Source organism: Nyctibius grandis, chromosome 14, assembly GCF_013368605.1.
Source record: "Nyctibius grandis isolate bNycGra1 chromosome 14, bNycGra1.pri, whole genome shotgun sequence".
Lineage (NCBI taxonomy): Eukaryota > Metazoa > Chordata > Aves > Nyctibiiformes > Nyctibiidae > Nyctibius > Nyctibius grandis.
The window spans coordinates 8,278,641-8,297,583 of record NC_090671.1 but is presented as its reverse complement, the minus strand read 5'-3'; the positions used below and the strand labels follow the sequence as shown (position 1 = coordinate 8,297,583).

Sequence of the window (18,943 nt, the reverse complement as noted above, 5' to 3'; positions counted from 1 at the left end):
AAATGGTTCACGTTACACACCGTGGAGCCTTCCAGACAGTGGTTTTATGTGCGAGTCCCAAGTCTTTATTCCTTAGCTTAAGCTGATCTGCATTAAAATGGGTGGAGGAACTTGGTGCCCTGTATGTTGGATAGCTTCTGTGTTGTAGCTCTGCTTGCCTTCCCTTTACAGAGCAAGCTAATTGTCTAATGTCTTAAATAGTGCTACCCTTTTAAAACACAATGAAAAAGCCATCCATATAAAAGGAAAAGCCAGCTCAGGATAAAGAATTAGCACTTAAATATTGATTTTCACTTGTAAGCACTCTGCCAGTGTCAGTGCTATCATTGCCAATGCAAAATGCTTTATTCTCTCTTGTGCTTATATGTGTTGTGTATCCACAATACGTCATATGGCATTCTAAAAGCTCAATTAAAAAAGAAAGGTTGCTGGAGTTCATTGAATACTCCCCTTCAGTTATTTCTTTGTTTTGACCTACTCCTGTAAAATCATGCTCTCCTGTACTCATTCCCTGTGCTGATGGTTCAAAACTCGTCTCTGGGACTCATCAACCAACTCTGAAACACTCAGCTTCTTGCCACATATGTCCCTGTAATTCCTGTGGTGGTGATTTTGCAGCGTTTCTTGCTGGAATTATAATATGGAGCAGGGTTCATCATAGCCAGCCTGGCTTATGTCTGTTTCCAAGGATGTGTACAGGGTGGATAGATAGGCTGCAGATGGTGCTTGTTGTGTTTCTTGGGAAATTGCCATTGGTAAAGATGTCATTGATGGATGTAGGAGAGGAATTTCTTTCTCACGTCACCCCATCACCCTTGCTGTTTGAATACAACGAGGGAGACTGCAGAAAGACGTCTGAATGACTCCACTTTTCTTTTTTTCGAGAGACAAAGGAAGGGCGTGCAAGCAAGATCAGATTATTTCCAATCACATTGTATGTGTGTTGACAGTCCCCTTTCAGCAGCAACCAGCAGCTTGCAAAGAGCAAGAGGCAGGGCTGGAACTGCTGTTGCCCTAAGTACTGTTTGTATAACACAGTAACTGCTTATTGGAGTTCTCAAAGCAGCCTTTACATGTTTAATCCCTTGCACTTGAGCTACTCTTAATCAGCTTGAAAGCAAATTCCTGTAACAGAAAGGTTTAATTTGCGTCTGGGACTTTCTGTATTGTATTTAGCCTGCAGCTCTGTGTAGTTACACACTGGCCAGCATGTCACCCTGTGCAGCCATGGGGATGGGCAGTGCACGTTTATTCCAATCACAGATTTTGAATTCACTGAAGTTTCATATTGGATCCATGCTGATGGTCTTCAGGTTCAGGTAACTCCTTCTGAAACACACTTTTTGCAGCAAATTCAACTGTCGTTGACTTTGGGGTTTCCCTTAAACTTCACCTCTTGTTTCTACGGATTTACGGCAGCAGTAGCTAAAGCTCTCTGTGCTTTTAAAAGTTGTTAGAAGTTTTCATCTTTACCAGGTTAAATTGGAATGGGATGTAGACCAAGACACAGGGAGGTTGAAATTTTTGCAACACTCCAAATGACAAATTAGTTGATCAAGGAGGCAAGAATTACTAATCCCAGGCTGTTGTTTTTCTTGTTAGAGCAGTTTCAGCCCTTTCTTCCCTGTCTCTCACACTCAGTCATCATTCATCCCTATGAGATCAAGACATGTTTCACTGTCTGTTCATTTAAGAAAACCTCTCAATGGAAGAAGTCCGAAGTGTTTGGTTAGAAAAGAAGCAAACTTGGCATGCTGAAAAGGGGTAGCGCTCTGCATGGTGGAGGATGGCAGATGTGATCCAGCCTTCCCATAGAATGGATGAAACATGAATCATTGCAAATGTCAGATTTCCTGTGAAGGGACGAGCTGAACTGACATGCGTTCAGGTTTAATTAAGGTTGAATTATTGGAGCTGACTGTCAAGTCTTAGGAAAATTGGCTCAGCCTGTTATCATTAAGCATGAAAATTACTCTAGGACTTGGTAAAAATAAACACGTTTTTGCCTCTAGAACGTTGTGGTGTTGTCTGGTGGGTCTGTGCTTTTGTCGGGGCAGTTGTGCTCAGCTCCGTGGGTCCATCTGCTCAGAAGGGCTAGATTAGGAGCTGAAGTACAGAAATTTCTGAAAGAATCGTGATGAAACCTGATCCAGCTTGCACAAAAGGGAATACTCAATTTCTTTCCTTGGGATATTTCCATATGTGTCCAGCAGTCAGCCTGGTCGATTGGAAGGAATTTGGGCATACAAGGGTGTAGTTCCCTTAGGAGGGACATTCAAGCATCCTACAGAGAAACTGCAGAGTTTGAGATCCTGATGAGAACGGGCAACATCTCTCATTAAAATTGTTAAAATTAACTTTCTGGGAAGGTAGCTCAGAGACTTTCATGTGAATGGAGAAGAAAGTCTTGAATTGGAGATTTTTGTGATAGGTGTCACGATAAGGATCTTGTTAAGTACCTAAGAAACCAGATAATTATAGCCTTCAAAATTCATTGTTTCTTTGGTTGCACAGGGAGAATGGCCTTGAAATTGTCAGGTTTTTGGAGACCTCTGGAATATGGTTAGCTAGTGACTGGGCATGGGGAACAGGCACTGAACAGGCAGAAGTAGGTGTTAGTAGAAGAGTGTGAAAGGAAAGAAAGAAACCAGGACATGTGTATGTTCTTAAATGTCAGAGTGCAAGTAAGTCAGGGATGGCACTCTGTGGAGGTAGCTGAAGTGAAGGGTCTTAAGTCTATGCTTAGAAGTGCCTTTTGTGTTTTTCTAGAGTAGTGAGACATATGGGTGAGATGTATTTCCATGTGGGCATCTGCTTTCCATTTTGTCCAAATCTATTTTACCAGAGGCTTAAGTGAAACACCCAGATGTGAGAAAAGTTTCCTTTTCAGGTTTGACTTTCAAACATCAGGCAGGTCCCAGCACCTGGCATACCTGTCTTCCTGTCATTTCTCTACGTGGTTTGTCCTGCCTTGGTTCACCTGTGCTTCCCTTCCCTTCACCCATTGCAGTTCACCCTCAAGTCAGCCACATGAAGCAGCTTCTCTCTCTTGTACTGCATCGCAGTCATCCGAAGGGGAAACCGCAGAGTCACCAAAACACCAGGATTCACCCACCGTCCTTCCCATGTGGTGGCTGTGGATTTTGCTGCCTCTCACATGCTTCTCCATGCTCACCCCTGGATTCACACCGTATCTTTCCCTTCTCAGTGCTTCTGCTTTTGCTCAGCGTGGCTGCAAAAGGAGAGAAGATACTGACACTCCTGCCTGTAGCTTTTCCAGAGGGGAAAAAAAAAGCATCTTGGTATTTTCATTGTTGTCAAGAATGAAACACAAAAACATTTCAGTACTGCAACCTGAGAGGTGCAAGTTGGCAGCAGAAATTAGTCATGTACCCCTAGTACTAACTAATTGACCAGGCTGGCTGGTCCGTTCAGTCAGCAAGGGAGCATGAGCTTTTGCTTTGAGAAAATTGCAAATGAGAACTAATGCTGAAACCACAGGCAATCAATAGTTGTACATAAAACTGGTCAAACAGCTGCTTTTAATGTGGGATTTTATTGGTTTGTTTTGGATCTAATTGACTTTTTACTCAACTAACTTTTGTGGTGCTAGTGTGTTTTGAATACACGCCATCAGTCTACATTGCCTATAATTACACAACATGAAGTTTAACTCTGTAGGAGGAGGCCTGTTGGATGGAAAGAGCTAATAGGCTCTCAGGAAACCTATGGTCAGGAATGAAACCCAATTGTTTTAGTGGGTAGCTCCTGAAAAACTGTGGGATCTACAGCTGTGAATACACTTCCTCCAAAATGCACAGTGTGGGGACCCCTGGCTTGACTAGTCAATGAGAATTTTTCAGTTGTTAGTACTGAAATCTGAGGAAAATTTACAAACATAGGTGGCATTATAGAAAATAATGGTGCACAAGAGCGATGAGAATTTTATTTTAGAAATAAATTCTTTATCAGTCTAAATAACATTGGAACCAAGTCTAGTTACATCTCAAAACCAGGGTACCTGTGATGCATGAACTCATATTTGGAAAAGAAACTCACTGAAATGAGAGCTAGCCTTCCATTTGTTGCAGGGAATAATTTAGGACCTCCAGGCTTTGTGTCAAACCTGTGAAGATGTACGAGGTGCTGGAAAGTACAGGGATGATCGTACTTGCTGCCAGCCCAAGCACTGGTGTTTGGAAAGGATTCTGTTCCTGTAATTTGTGGGTTTGAGGCCACAAGTCCTCAGACATCTTCAACTGATAAATGTAGCTCATATGTTTCCATTCGTTCTCTTTTCACATTCTGAATTTATATATATGTAGTGATTGATTGATGAAGGAAATGGTGCAATGGTGAGAGTGCAAGCAGAGCCAGAAGCAGTGTGGGGAGCTGCCTTTTATCTCAAGGAAGGAGATGCCATCACCGTGTGGGCATTTTCTGTACAGAAAGTGAGCCTGCGTGCTACAGGCTTTGATTCATCACTGTCCTCCTCTCATCTAATGCCGGCATGGTGGTTCTTAAGTCATCAAAGCTGCGGCAGTGAGGGCTCTGGCCTCGCATAGGCTGCGTTCACAAACGCCTGGTTAGAGCGTCTGCATGGCCAGAATTAGCTCGCGGTGTGTGTTGTGTATTTCCACACCTCCTACATCAGGAACTGGCTCAGTCCTTTGATGAGACGGGAAAATCTCAAAGGTGGAATTTGTTCATGAGGGTGTTAGAAGCGTGTTAATGAGCGTAGGTAGCATCTCTTGCGTGTCTGCAAGCCAGCCAAATGCCAGCAGCCCCCAACACGTTCTGCTGGATGATAAAAGCGTGTATCCTGAAAGTCAGTCAGAAGTGGGCTGTGTGCATGAGAAACACATGGACAACACTAGTTCTCGTAACCCATGAACAGCTTTTCTTCTAATTGTGGGTATGTGTGCACTCAAGGATACATAGATTATGTCGAAAAGGGAGTTACAGTGGGAGTTGAATCACGTTCGTGTTGGTCCTTTTGGTTGTCTGTGACCTTTTGCATACTGCTTGGTCTGAAATATCTCTCCTTTCCTCCCTTTTCCCTTTTTCCTTTCCAGCCTTTTAACCCTTTGGTCTGCTTTGTTTAACTTAATTTGGAAAAAAGGAAATACTTGGCATCATAGAAGGAGTAATTCCATATGGAACTCTCACATTAGGTGTGTTTTGCAAGGTAGCAGCATTCGTGATAGTTTTGACATGCCGTGCACACAGGTGTGTGCAATACTTAGGGTGAGCAGGACTACACTTGGGTGCTCACTGCACTTGTGACTGGATTTTTCCAGCCTTCTCTGTTCTGTTCTTCCACACAAATGTGTGGCCAGGGAACGGCAATGTCACAGCTTCACTGCAGAACTGTCCCATCCTTTGGTACATGAAGATCCCAGGTAGCCTCCTCCCTAGAAGCCAGGTGGGGTTATCATTAATGGTTAATGCTTGGGTCACGGTGCGTTGTAGCTGGAGTTGAGCCTAAACACAATGTAGATTACCTTGAAAGAGCGTTGAGAAAATGAAGTATCTGAATGATCAGGCTTATGTTCATGAGTTCATTATCAGCCTTCAAACTTACACTGAGCAGGAAATACTGTAGCAGTAACTTGAGACATGTTCACACTCCTACTGTACGTAGCCTTGGGACTCTGTAGAAGTCACAAAGCTGTATGTTCTTTGTAGTATGCATTCATTTAATGATAGCTAAGTCTCTTACACAGATACTAATAAGTACTGTAGACTGGCCAGTCAAGGACAGTGGAAGGACAGACACACAAACACACATCCATCTTGTAGCAGCAGTGCTCCCACGATGCTCCCACGAGCTGAAATGTGACTTGTTTTTTCTCAGGCATATGTTCTACCAAGCAGAGAAACAAACGCAGACCTTTCAGCATGTGCTTTGTTCTTTTTCTTGTTGCTCCATAAGGTCCCACCTTGAATGACAAGCCAGAAGCGAAAGCAGCCAATGTCCCAAAGGTGTCTGGGCTAGAGCGGAGCCGGGAACTGAGCACCGACGTGCCCTTCGCCCTGCCTATCCCCAGCCCCCAGCCAGTAGCTGCCGTTGTGACTTCTACTTCCTCGGCGCCCACGTCGAGCGCCAGAGCAAGCCCACTGTTGAAGAAGGAGCCAGTGATTTCAGCACCAGCACCACCAAGGCTCACGCCTCAGCCGCAGCCTCGGCCACAGTCACAGCCTCAACCTCGGCCGCAGTCGCAGCCTCAGTTAATACCTGAGCTTCGGACCCAGCCTCCGAGTCACATCCCTCCACCTCTCAATTACCAAGTGCATCACCAGGTGGCCCACAACGGACTCAATAATATCAGGTATGGGAAAGGATACTCATGTCATCTTTATGCTACTGCTGTGACAAAACTTGTTTCAAAAGGGATAGAAATTGCTGGGAGGCAAGACAAGAGCGCGCTTACTGTCTGGATAGGATGCTCCATGTTCTGGTAATTGGACTTTCTGTGCTGACTCCACAGGCTGGAATTTCCAGCAGTGGTGGATAGCTGCATTTGAAACACGGTGATAAATGCTCCCTTTCTGGGAGAAAGGCATGTGTAACTGTGGGGTAAATTTCTTTTAGGTCTAGTTTCTAGTGGAGTTTTGCACTGTCTTGCTTGGGCAAGCCAGTTCTTGCCTTAGAAATTTAAGGTGGTTGGAGTTTGAGCCATTTCCTTGTTTCATATTCCGAAAGACTTCCATTGAAGTAGGTTTGTTCATGGTTATCACAGTTCCGTTGGTTCACCAGCGTCAAAAGAGGAGTATCTATATCAGAAAATGCTGTGTCTGCTAGAACAGGACTCCTTGTAGGCTGAGAAAGCTGCTTCAATCTGACATGGTCAGATGTAGCAAGAGGCTTAGCTTTGCTCTTTAAATTGCCTCCATCGAGTAAGTAGGATGGATGAAAATGGTACAGAAAAAGAGTTTCTAGAGAGAAGAGTTTAGCCAGTCAACTGGAACCTGTATAGTCTTTTTGCTGGTACAGAGAACAAGCCTTGCCTCCCAAAACAGAACTCAGCTAGTTAAACAAGATGAGAAGACTGATTTAAAACATAATATTTGGCTGCATAAGGTCAAAATATAAATACAGAGAGCTGTCATTAATGTGTGTTTCACAGTATCCTGCATGCTTAAGCTCTCTTGTGGTTTTACCCTGTAAATGCCACCATAGTATATATGATTAATAATAGTTCAAACTACTCAAGATATCTCAGAGGTTTAGATTGCAACAAATATTGCTATTGTGGGAATTACACTAAATAATAACTGCAGCGATACTGCCTTTAACCCCACAAAACTTAGATCACTTGAAGTAGAGTAATAATAGTAGAAAAAGATTGAAAATACAGAATTATTATGAGAATAATTTATTAACACGGCATGTGTTTGCATGCTTGTGTGAATATAACTACATAGCATGCACAGCAGGTACAACTTGGTCCCAAAGTCACTCACACTACGCAATTCTGTGCACCCAGAGCAACAGAAAAAGGAATTAGAGTAATTGTGTGGTATGATCACAAGGACGCACATGGCCACTGCAAGGTCATCAGAGGCTAAATAAAGGTGCAAAATCCAGCTGCCTCTGCGGCCTTCATCAGTATCGCATAGATAGCTCTGAGGATTGTAACTTGCTCAAGCACCGCAGGAAACATCACTCCAGAGAGCCCAAGCCCTGTCTTGCGCTATTGGAGAAGTTCATTAAGATTCGTTACTGTCTCCACTGCCACTGTTAAGGAAAACAAAAACATAAGCTTGGGGAGATCAGTGGTACATAGTCATGTTATTTCTGGTAGTGTATTTCTTGCACTATTTCAGTCTTGTATTGTAACACACTCTCTCTTTTTCTCTCTCTGTCTCTCTCCCCCCTCTTCCCCTCATCTTTTTCTCTGTGCAGCCGGAGCAGCAGTGCTAGCAGTGCAACGAGCATCAGCCTCCCGAAACACCTGCCCCTCTCTCCCCAGATTCCTCCGCACCATTCCTCTGGCCCAGCTCTGCCCCTCTCCATCTCTAATCTTGCTACCTCGCACTTCTCTCTCAGATCGCAGACCCAACACCAGCACCATCCGGCCATGTTTGCCACCCCACCCACGCTGCCACCTCCACCAGCGTTACCTACCAATAGCCTCGTGATACCAGGTCACCCTGCGGGTAGGTTCCCTTCTTCTTCCAGGGCTGATCTGCCGTGCATGCATTGGAGGGTGTTGACAGATGGGCTGGCTTGTGGGCAGGTGAAGTAAAGTGATGCAGACCCCTCCACGAGCAGTGTGTGCTGGAACTGTGAGAGTGCTCGTGAAACAGGTAGGAGATCTGAACGTGCTTTACCAGATGAGAGATTGTAGAGACAGCACTGTAGCTTCCTATAAGAAGTCTTTGAAACAAATTTTTCCCCAAAAACTCTCCTTTTCAGGGCATGAGTTGTCCAGTGTGGCATTCCACAGTCATCAGACATTTTTTAAATTAACAAAGGACTGATGTACAGTTTGCCATTTGCCCCTTCCTTCTTCCCACTCAAATGGAAGTTGCTGCTGTTAGAACTGACTTGAAAAAACTGTTTCTAATAATCCCAGAAGGTTGTTCTAACTGAGTGACAGTGAGCAGCTCCCCACCCCTATCCCTTGCTCTGATCCCTCGACAAGCAGCACATCATGCTGGCAGAGCAGGATCCTCTGCCTGCAGCAGCACGAGCTCTCTGTGTGCCCATGGCTGCTTGGCCTTTCTGTCTGAGAGACAGCTCAGGGGACAAGCTCTGCTGTTCGGCTCTCACTATGTTTGCATCCTTTTAAAAAGTTTCCTTTGTTCACCCTGGACCCCCTTCTATTGTCACTTCTGCCCTAAATGCCATGTTTATAGCTTATCCATTAGCCTACAGCTGTCCCTGGAAGAGACCCTGGCAGCTGGAGACTTCCCTGCAACTTTCACTTGCTGGGGCCTCCTTTTGATCTGGCACTTGACTCCACAACTAACTCAGGAGGGATTAAATGGGACAAGCATTTTGCAAAAAACACACCCTCTGTTCCTATGAAGCCAGTTAAAGGATAAGGAGAGGGCAGATTTGCTGCAGGAAAATCTGATGGCCTTGCATCCCCTTTATTTCTTCTAGGAGCTAAATAATATCTCATTATTTATAACTGCTTCTTCAAATGAAAGAAAAATGTGAAATGGTCCAAAGTGACCTCTCAGAACGATGATAGACAAAAGTGCTGTGGGTTCCTAGCCAGAAACAGGACCGCACAGGCCAAAGCTGCCGGCTTTCACGGGCCCTGGCACCATCTAGAATTTCAACCACATAGCTGGGAAGATGTTGGCAGCACTGTGGGAGACCTATTCATTGCTACCCCTGTTTAAGGCAAAGGACTACTGTGATGGAGACTTCGAAAGTATTGCAAAAGGAAATAGCAATGCACTCACTAAAAGCGTGATATTGCAGGCAGTGAAAGCAAGTATGTTTTCACCATTAACTTCAGGAGGTGCAAGATCAAGTGACCTATTCACATTCAGCAGCTTGCCAGGAAACAGTAATAGTCTTGCTCCTACTAAAAGGATTTCTCCTGCAATTTAAGCAGGAGAAGCCTAAGTTAGCGGAGGGAAAGGTCTGGGCATCCAACCCTGCAGACAGTGAAATGCCTCTTGTCTGCATTATATGAAATGCCTGCAAACTGGCACATCATAAAATCGATACAGAGCGCTGCATAGCCAGGAGCTTCTGTTGTCATTCACATAAAAGTTTCTTAAAAGTAAACAATATTGCTGAGCAGCCCTCAGGCGCTAGGATCCAACTGCTGCTAGCAGCGTAGTCCTTGCTGTGCCATTCGAGTGCGTGTGTGCTCTCAGTATAACACCAGCTTAGAAAAGCCATCAGAGAGGGTACGGCCCTTTGAAGTCTCCTTTTTTGTCATCTTTTTCTCCCTCTGCTTTGGAGGAAAATGTGCTCTTCCTTTAGATTTACTTTGACACGTTTGTCACTGTTACCGAGAAGAGAAGGAGAGCTCGGAGCTCCTACATTCACTGATGGTACAGATTCAGGTCTCTGGATAACGAGAATGCGCTTCTGGTGGCATTTCTTCCCTTTGAAACCTAAAGCTTATACAAGTAACTTAGGAGCAACCCTTGTGTGGGCTGCTGCCCTCTACTCAAGGGCACCAAGGCTGGCCCTGGTGTAGGATACACGGAGGAAACAGCGGTCTTTGTGTGTTCTCTTCTGAACACGAGGGCACCTAGCAACTTGAGCAGGATTGGCCTTTTTCTGCCATACCCACCTCATGTGTGCACACAGAGCAGTAGTGTTTGGGCGTTCAAAGGGCTGCTCAGTTACTCTGCTTCTGGTTGTTATTACATGTCCAGACCCATGGGACGAGGCGTTGCTGGTGGGCACGAGAACTTAGTTCTCATCCTAACATTGCCCAGAGCCCCCCGTGGAGCTGGGTTATTTCTTGGGAGTCCCATCCTTACTAGGAAGCAGCTCCTCCTCCGAGTGCCACACTGCTGCTCCAAACATTTCCAGGCCTTTTATTTTCCTGACAAAGGCCAAAGTTGTTGTACAGGGCTGTGGGCTGGAGCCAGCTGCAAATCTATCAGTCTGACTTCAAGTCTCTTAAAGAAATTGGATATCAGAGCACTTACAACTGCCAGCTTGCTTTTATCTCTCCCTCCAGAAAAGTGGATTATCTTGATGCTAACAGAAGGATTCAGTTTCTTTAAGTCATGCCAGATTTAAATGCGTAAACACACACACACATACGAAATCATACTCATATTCTCTGAAGAGGTTAGGTTTTGGACCTAAGTGCTTTCAGCCTAGGTTTTTTTTCTTGTTTGCTTGCTCCAAGGAGAACCCATTATAGACTTTTTTACTTCAGAGCCTTAGGCTTCGGTATCACAAGTACATGTACTTTCTGCTTTTGTATTAATTATTATAAAGATTGTAGCAGTACATTTATTAGTGAAAAGCAAATGACTTAAGCACACAAAATTTGCTTTCAAAAGTGACTTTCAGTAGGATGTAGGCTTCTAAGTGGTAGTAGACACCTTGAAATTCCCCATCAGAGTGCCTGTTTTTAAAGATCTTAACCATGTCACTTCAGAAAGTGATTGATTTAGACATTTCTAATGTTACTTTAAAAATTTAAGTAAAAGAAATGCCTGAAGAACATAAAATAAAACTTTAAAGCACATGTATTCTTTTGCCCCTTTATATTCAGTGCTGTAGTTTAAAAAGGGTGTTACACTAAAAAAGTTCATGGAAGTTCAGTAGCAAGTAGGTCGGTCAGGAATGGGTGTATGTCATCCACAGCTTGCGCTCAGCTCACAAAACATCTAACATGTTGGGTGCTGATTCCTGTTTGAAGTTCTGAGGCAAAATCACAGATGGCTTTAGCTGATACTGGCAGACATTTATGGGGCAGTGGACATTTGTCCTTATTGTCCTCAGTCACGTCATTCCTAAAGTGCTGGTATCTTCCACTGCTCTAAACCACATTCAAATTCAGTGCAAGTTGGTTCTGCCAGAGGAAGGTGCTGAGAAGAGGCCACGTGTCATATGGTGGAACGTTTTATTTTCTGCAGTCATTGCAACCTTCATGAGATCTTGAGCCTCTTCCCACTGATTCCTCCTCCATATTTTCTCATAGGAGAAAAGCCTGGAGGCAAGGACATAAAATGAAAAAATGACAATTATATCTTGTGAGAAATTGAGGAAAGGACTGCTTAGTGTTTAAGATCTCAAAAAAAACTTATTTGCAAAGGCCTCAGTTTGTAGGATGGATGTTCCTGGTCACTGTGTGCATGTCCTGGGGCTGAGAAGGGGGCGGGTGGCACAGGGATCTGTTGAGAAATGAACATCCGAGCAGGTAGTGCCCAGCCACCCAAATCCATGGTTATCTCATTGCGTTATAGATCTTGTCAAAATTTTACCTCTTAAGTACATATATGTTAGAGCGTAACACCCGTGTTAGGCCCACCATCCATTTTCAGAGTACGTGTATGCTTCTGAATTGCAAACCCAAAGGAAACAGGTCAGTATTCCTCATTTTAAAGCGAGACGTTGTCCTCGAGGGTGCTCACCAGCATCTTGCTGGTGCGGCAAGGTCCGGCCAGCGTGCCGCAAGACCAGCCCTCTGAGGTCCATTCCCGGAGACACCTCGTGCCGTGGCCGGGGAGGAGGAGTGGCCCGTCGGAGCTGCGCGGGGGTCGCGGGACGCGGGCGGGGGGCCGGGGGCGGATGCTTGCTGACGCCCCCGATGATGTTTTCTGCTGTGATGACTCATGGTGTTCTCTCTTGTCTTTAGATACCAGCCTGTTGATATCATTCAACCAACCAATCATGTATTGCCAGCCTCATTCGGGGATTCTGATTGGTACTTTGTCACAGGCATCTCTCTTACCTCCACCAATGAGTCCTCACGTAGAAAACCACCACAGCATGACCTGCAGAAACAGGGAATGCCAGGTGAATATTGACTCTTTCTCATCCGTCTTTGTGGTACTCACAGGCCCACGGGCCTTTGTGTCTTTTTTTTTTCTCTCTCTCTCTCCTCTAGATCACGAACTGCTCAGGCAAGAGCTGAACAACCGGTTTTTGGTTCAGAGTTCGGACCGGGCCGCTGCCTCACTTGGCCCGGTGCCGCTGCTGAGAGCGGAGTTTCACCAGCACCAACACACGCATCAGCACCAACACACCCACCAGCACACATTCACTCCTTTTCCATCCAGCTTGCCCCAGACGCCGCTCATGCCGCCCTCTGCACCTCCCATGGTGCGTACCCCAGCCCAAAATGTGAGGATAAGTAGAGCATCTCTGGTCAAAAAGCCTAACCCACTCTTGTCAAACAAAACCCAGTCCTCTTCATTTCAGCCAGGCGTGCTGTCCCTGCCCCTCCAACCCGGAGGCCTGGAGAGACAGGCCCCGCGCTCCCGCAGGGACCCCCTTTCCATCCAGAGCCCCCACACCGAGCTTCCAGGTCCCCTGCGCTGCTACCCATGAGCAGATACCACACCCGTGAGACAAGTCCGGAGTCCCTTTAGTTCCACTTTCCATGTGTCCTGCTGTGTTTTTCTATTCCCCCCTTCCCCAGAGCCAGGTGCCATGACACACCAAAACACACCAACAAGGACACCATGAGATCGGTGGCCTCTACTACCAAACACAGTTCCCCACAACTGCTCGTTGCAGGGCAAGCCATACTTGTTTGCCTGGAGCTCTCACCATAGTGCAGCATCTCATCTGATATGAGTTTTGTCCCTCTTCCTCCTAATTCCCTAATCTATATCGATTTTGGCATTTATTATTTGATTACATCAACAAGCACTAATTTGTCTGTGGCTTGTTCTTCTTGTGGGAGAGATCCTCCTGGCCATTTAATAAGCGTTAGCGTTTTGCCATTAGATTTGCTTGTAACACAATGGGACTTTGCTGCAGCTGTTACAAAATTGTTAGAGATCTGCTGCAAATGGATTTTGTCAGTACTTTAAAATACACTCTCTCCTCATTTCTGGCAATTACTTTGTGAGACTGAAAGAACAAGATTCAGCTTTTTTCCCCCTCTCAGTTTCACACTGTGTCCAAAATGTAGACACAGCCCTCTTCTGCTAAGGCTAGCAAAAGCCAGGAGTAACAGCAAAAGCAGCATTTGGGAAGAACTACCAAGAACTCAAGGAGCATAATGTTTCTCGCTTTTCTTTCCCACTGCTGACTGCCCGATGACATTCTTGGATTGTACTCTGCTTAGCAGCGAGACAATTAAAAGTAACATCATCCACCCAAAATCCAGCCCCAGGTGTTTGCTCAGTGTACTCCTGTGTAAACACCTTCCCCTCTTTTCTTGGTCTGTGTAAAAGAATCTTGAAGCTTTTCTCAGAAACCTCCTGTTATTTAAGAATCCTGATACCTGATCCTGCGAACAGCTCCCTCCCCTCCCACCCGTGCCCGTTGATGTCAGCCTTCATAGCAAAAACAGCTTGCAAGGCTCTTTTGTTATATTTCACTCACATCTTATATTCCACTAGATCAGGTCTGCTAATCCCAACACCAGAGAAGAGTGTTGAAATTTACAGCTGCATGTGTTTGGTAATTTATGGTATTTACACTGGAGGGGACATGGCTCCAGTAATAACTGTAATTAATGAAATTACAAATCTACTCTCCTGCACAGAGGAGTGTGAAACAGCAGCTGACTCACCAAATAAGCAGCTTTTCATGGGGTCCTGCAGCTCCCTTCCCTGCCTTCATCCCCGCTCCCTCTTCCCCGCCAAAATGTACATACTGTTCAAAAATACAATGTATATATGCTTTGGTTTTACTTCCAAGGTGGTACTGGACAAATGGTCATAAAAATAAATATGGGGCACAGACTGCACGCATGGAGGTGTTAAAACCCCGTGCTGGAATGGAAAATGTTAACAATCAGCTTTTCTCTGGGGCGCACTCTCTTTTGGAAGGGAGGGGGAATATAGAGAGATTGGTGCATCTAAAGCAATTAAGCCCTTTTCCAGGAACGCAGAAAGTGGGGAATTGGTATTGATTGCCCTACAGTAGATGTTGGGGTCTAATGGAAGATGTTCGCTACCTTCTAGTCTGTGATCTAGCTCAGTGCTCCAGGGGCAGGTCCCAGATCTGGAGCTGGATCTGAACTTCCCTGCGTTCCGCTGCACTGCAGGTATCAGGACTGCTCTCTGCGTAGTGGAGGAACCTCTTCACTTAGTGCCTGCAAACAGGGCTCTGCAGGGAGGCTCGGCAGCTCCCGGCGCAACCCGGGGGCTGGCGCCTTTCTGTCTCCGTTAGCTTTGGGAAATCAGTCAGCTCCCTGATGAGCGAGTATGGAATAACCAGTCAGTTCTGCTCTGTTAAATGCTGTGCAAACAGGCCATGATTATTTGTCTGTGTTGAAATCCTGATGTGTCTGCTACTGCTGAAACCAAACTCACCTGTTCCCTTTTTTTTCTCTTTTCTTTCCAGTTTGACAAGTACGCTCCCAAATTAGACAACCCTTACTTTCGTCATTCCAACGTGAGTGGTTACCTTTCTAGGTGGTGTCTTTGTTAATAGTTCTGCTTGCACTTCCTTTGCTTGTTTTCGATTGATTGGTAGTGTTTTGATTCATTCATTCCTAAAGCTCTTTTTCCATCTTCGTTTTTTTTTTTTTTAAGGTACAAAATTTTCTTTGGGCTTTTTTTTTTTTTTTTAATCTTTGTCTACTGCATTTTTGCTGCTGCGGCTCTACATTGCTGTGCCTGGGATGGCAGGGAATGCGCAGAAATTGCTAAATCAGTGGTCATTGCAGTACCTTTGCAGCTGGTGCTTCTCACAGTGCAGCAGCCCGGAGTGCATGGCTCTTTCACAAGATTTTGCTCAGGTCACAGGAGTAAGTCAGACTGGTGGTTTCTTCCTGGTGCTCCCCACTGCTCCAAAGCACAAAAACTACATGTTTTGGGACTTGTAAAACCGCTGTATGTGCTCAGGAGAGGCCTAAGCAAAACTTAACCCAACCTACACAACTACAAGGTGATGTGCATGTTGCCTGTGGTTAGTGTGCAATGCAACATCTTGTGGTTCTTTTTTGCTTTGAAAATTAAAGCAGGTCACATTTCAAAACAGGATCCATTTGTTTGCTCCTGCAGAAAAACGTGAAGTTAACAAAAAGTGAACATAAACCCCAAATTATTCTGATTCCTCTAAAAATGGTGAATGCTCTGTGCTTCCTGCAATAGTTCCACAAATTTTAGAGGCACACTTGTTCAGCACTATCTAGAAAATCCATCAGATGAGCGCATTTTCCAAGTTTTGGCTTTGCTCTTAAAAATTTGGAAAGCAAATTTAGTGTGTATTTTCACTGTGGCACTCGTTCAACACAGTACTATTTTTGTATGTGCCAGGCTTGGCACCTGCCTCCATTATTGTTCAAGTTGTCCTGTGACATAAGCATCTCTCTTTCTTTTGTAGTTCTTTCCAACCTATCCTCCAGCAATGCCTGGAATGCCACCCATGCTTCCACATTCAGGTCCCTTTGGGTCACTTCAGGGAGCATTTCAACCGAAGGTACAAACTTCTTCTTCTGAAGGCTTTGTTCTTTTGCTGGGAGAGAAACTGTATTCAGAGTCGTGTCTCTGGTGATTTTGTAGCATATGATTTAACTAGCAGAAGTGCAACACAGGGTTGGAAGCGATCACCCCGCAGATCTGTGAGCATTCTCTGCACAAAGCAGCCAACACTTTAGCAGAAATTTTCTCTTGGCACTACAGATCGTTCCTTGGAAAAGGATATAGTGGTTCATTTGGGAGGTCAACTGAAACTGGAGGAGAAGCATACAGTCAAATGCATTATTTGATTGAAATATTTACAGCTAATAACAGACTGATGAGTCCCAAATAATTTTATAAATTTGACGGTCTGAGATTGCAAAAGATAAACTGTGTTTATTCCCAGAAAAAATGAAAAATTGACTGTACAAGTGTGGGAACAATAGGGAGAGACTGCTATAAATGGGTAGAGCCATTTGAAGGAGCTGAATTTTTATTCCCAGCTCCGACACTGTCTGACCTTGGGCAAGTCGCTTAAATCTTCTGTTCCTCAGCTTCCTCATCTATAAAGTTATCTTGCAGTGGTTTTTATAAGAGTTGATTGATGCCTGCAAGCTTCTTTGAGATAGTGTGTTTGAAAGGTGCACTGCAACTGTAACGTATCATTACAACTAGCACTGATTGGCATTTGGAAGTGTTGCCGTGATAACCACCATTTTCGATGAATTCTGTGGTGTGCACTGCTTTTTTTTTCTCCTAGACTTGATCTTTTTATTAACTATTTTTAAATGTACAGAAACCGTTAAATCTCTCCAAACAAGAAATATGCATTATATCTATATAGCATTTGTTTGAAAATGGAGCATTTACTCCATTTGTAAGGTGACGTGTTTAGCTTCCTTACATACTGTGATTTTAGAGATCTCTTATCTTGAACTGCATTTCCATTAGAGCTCTGCTACTGTGTTAGAAGACTTGAAGGACCAGCACTGTAGCCAGGCTGTTTCTGTTTGCATTTGGAAGGTCATTTCCGTAACCATACCAGGCAGGACTGTGGGGTGTGCTTCCCCCAGCAGTCTCACTGACATCAGTGGAAGTCAGTAATTAGCAACTGCTGCAAACAAGGCCTCTTACAACCTTCCCACTTAATTTTTTTAATGGAAGCTGGAGTATTTCCTCAGTGCCCATCAAATCCCTTACATTATTTTATTGTATTGATACATTATAAATAGCAAAGGCTCTAAAATGGAGCTGCACAAATAAGGTGGAATTGGCAAAGTTTTGCTAACGTGAAGATTTTACCATAAGGCTACTGTTAATGAGGAGCTTCTGATACACCGGTAATATGCTCTTCTGGTTTCCATCTTCATTACAGAGCTTTATAGATACCATCTCACTGTAAAATACCAAAGAGAAGCAGTAACAAAGTGAGAAAGAAAAAGTAGGCACAGACCCTTTACATTTTTAAACAGTTCTTAGTGCTGTATTATAACTAGCTTTTAATTCATTTTAATGATAGATACAGAGAACATTTGCTAGCTTGAGTTTAAGCAGCGCGAGGTCACACTCTGGTGCTGTGGTTAATCGCTAACATCACTTGATCTCTGGACGGTGCTGTATTTACATGCAATCTAGCATCTGAAAAAAAAGAGGGATAGGTTGAAAAGCTGATCTGCCGCTTTGGCACATTATTTTCCAGTTTCCTAGAGGAGACAGAGCTAAACAGGGCAAAGCCACTCTAGTCGTCGTTACTGCATCATTTTTCCATGCTCTCTCCCTCCCAAGCCGTTTGACTAAAGCCTTCATAATCACTACAGACCTGATGATTTGGTTTTGGCACACTGAATCCTCCACTTCTTGCTTTCCAAAGCAGAGGTCTTGGTTTCTTTTTTCCCCTTCCCGTGTCAGTTGCCTACAGCTGTGCGTGTAAATCCACTGCACATAAATCCAGGCTGACGGTAAACTTCTCAGTGAGTTTCCCAAAGGCCATTTCTCACAAGCTAAGAACTTGAAAAGGTCAGAAGTATTCCATTTACTTTGCTGGAGGAAGCATTCACATCTTTCTCCGGGGGACAAAGGGACAAGATGACACCATGCTATTAACATGTTGTGATCTTAAAGCTCTTGCCTATATGATAGCTGTAACTTATTTGCCACCTTATATATACCTCAGCTGTCAGACAGGCCCTGAGAGCACAGATCTGCCTCGGGAGTTCGTTGACTTACCTACACACACATGAGAATTCTCTTTTTAATGAATCTAGAAGTTACGTAGCCTTAGACAAATTAAAACCTGTCTTTCCTCCCACACCCATTATTTTACTCATTCCTTGTACATTTGACTGTTTGAAATCTACCATAATTTGACCTAAAATGTGAGTGGAATAATCTCCTGGGGAATGGGGTTTAACCCCTGTGCACTCAGCTGCGCGGAGGCACCAGGTGCAGTTGCTCTGGGAGTGGGAGATGGATGAATGCCAGAGTGAGAAGACAAATGAGTTCTTGGGGATTGTCTAGGACAGGGCAACAGGTGGGATCTGGAGGAGGAGGAACAGGGATTCATTCAATGAGGTGTTTAATTCTTGCTGGAAAATGATGGGATAAACAATGCAAAGCTATAAAAGACCCACAAGCACCTTCTAAGGTTTCTCATTTTGCTTTGTTGAAGCAAATAGATGGGCTGTTGCCATTTTAGCCATTGTGTTATCTAGCCCCAGTCGGAGAGGGGCCGTGGTCCAATACATGGAATATGGGACTAGGATACTTGAGTTGTTCTCTTCCTGACTGCGATACTGGCTGCTGCCTGAAACATGGAGGGAGTCAGTCCACCTCTCTCATTCTCTCTCCTCCTGCCTGCCTGTTTTGTCTAAAGAATAAGCTTGGGGGGCAGGGACTGTCTCTTCCCATCCACTTGCAT

General features: G+C 44.6%; 1 protein-coding gene across 17 annotated transcripts in view; it reads left to right on the top strand.

Annotated features, from left to right (window-relative positions):
* The window catches only part of FBRSL1 (fibrosin like 1), a 546,044-nt gene that overhangs the window by 513,320 nt on the left and 13,781 nt on the right, over positions 1 to 18,943 (top strand). For 9 of the 17 annotated variants that reach the window (XM_068412724.1, XM_068412719.1, XM_068412727.1 and 6 more), the window contains 5 exons: positions 5,936 to 6,332; positions 7,910 to 8,163; positions 12,552 to 12,787; positions 14,966 to 15,016; positions 15,950 to 16,045. In XM_068412724.1, coding sequence (XP_068268825.1) covers positions 5,936 to 6,332; positions 7,910 to 8,163; positions 12,552 to 12,787; positions 14,966 to 15,016; positions 15,950 to 16,045 — 1,034 coding nt within the window. Of the gene's footprint in view, positions 1 to 5,935; positions 6,333 to 7,909; positions 8,164 to 12,299; positions 12,788 to 14,965; positions 15,017 to 15,949; positions 16,046 to 18,943 lie in introns of all 17 variants that reach the window. The other 8 variants (XM_068412730.1, XM_068412718.1, XM_068412716.1 and 5 more) reach the window with 5 other exon arrangements.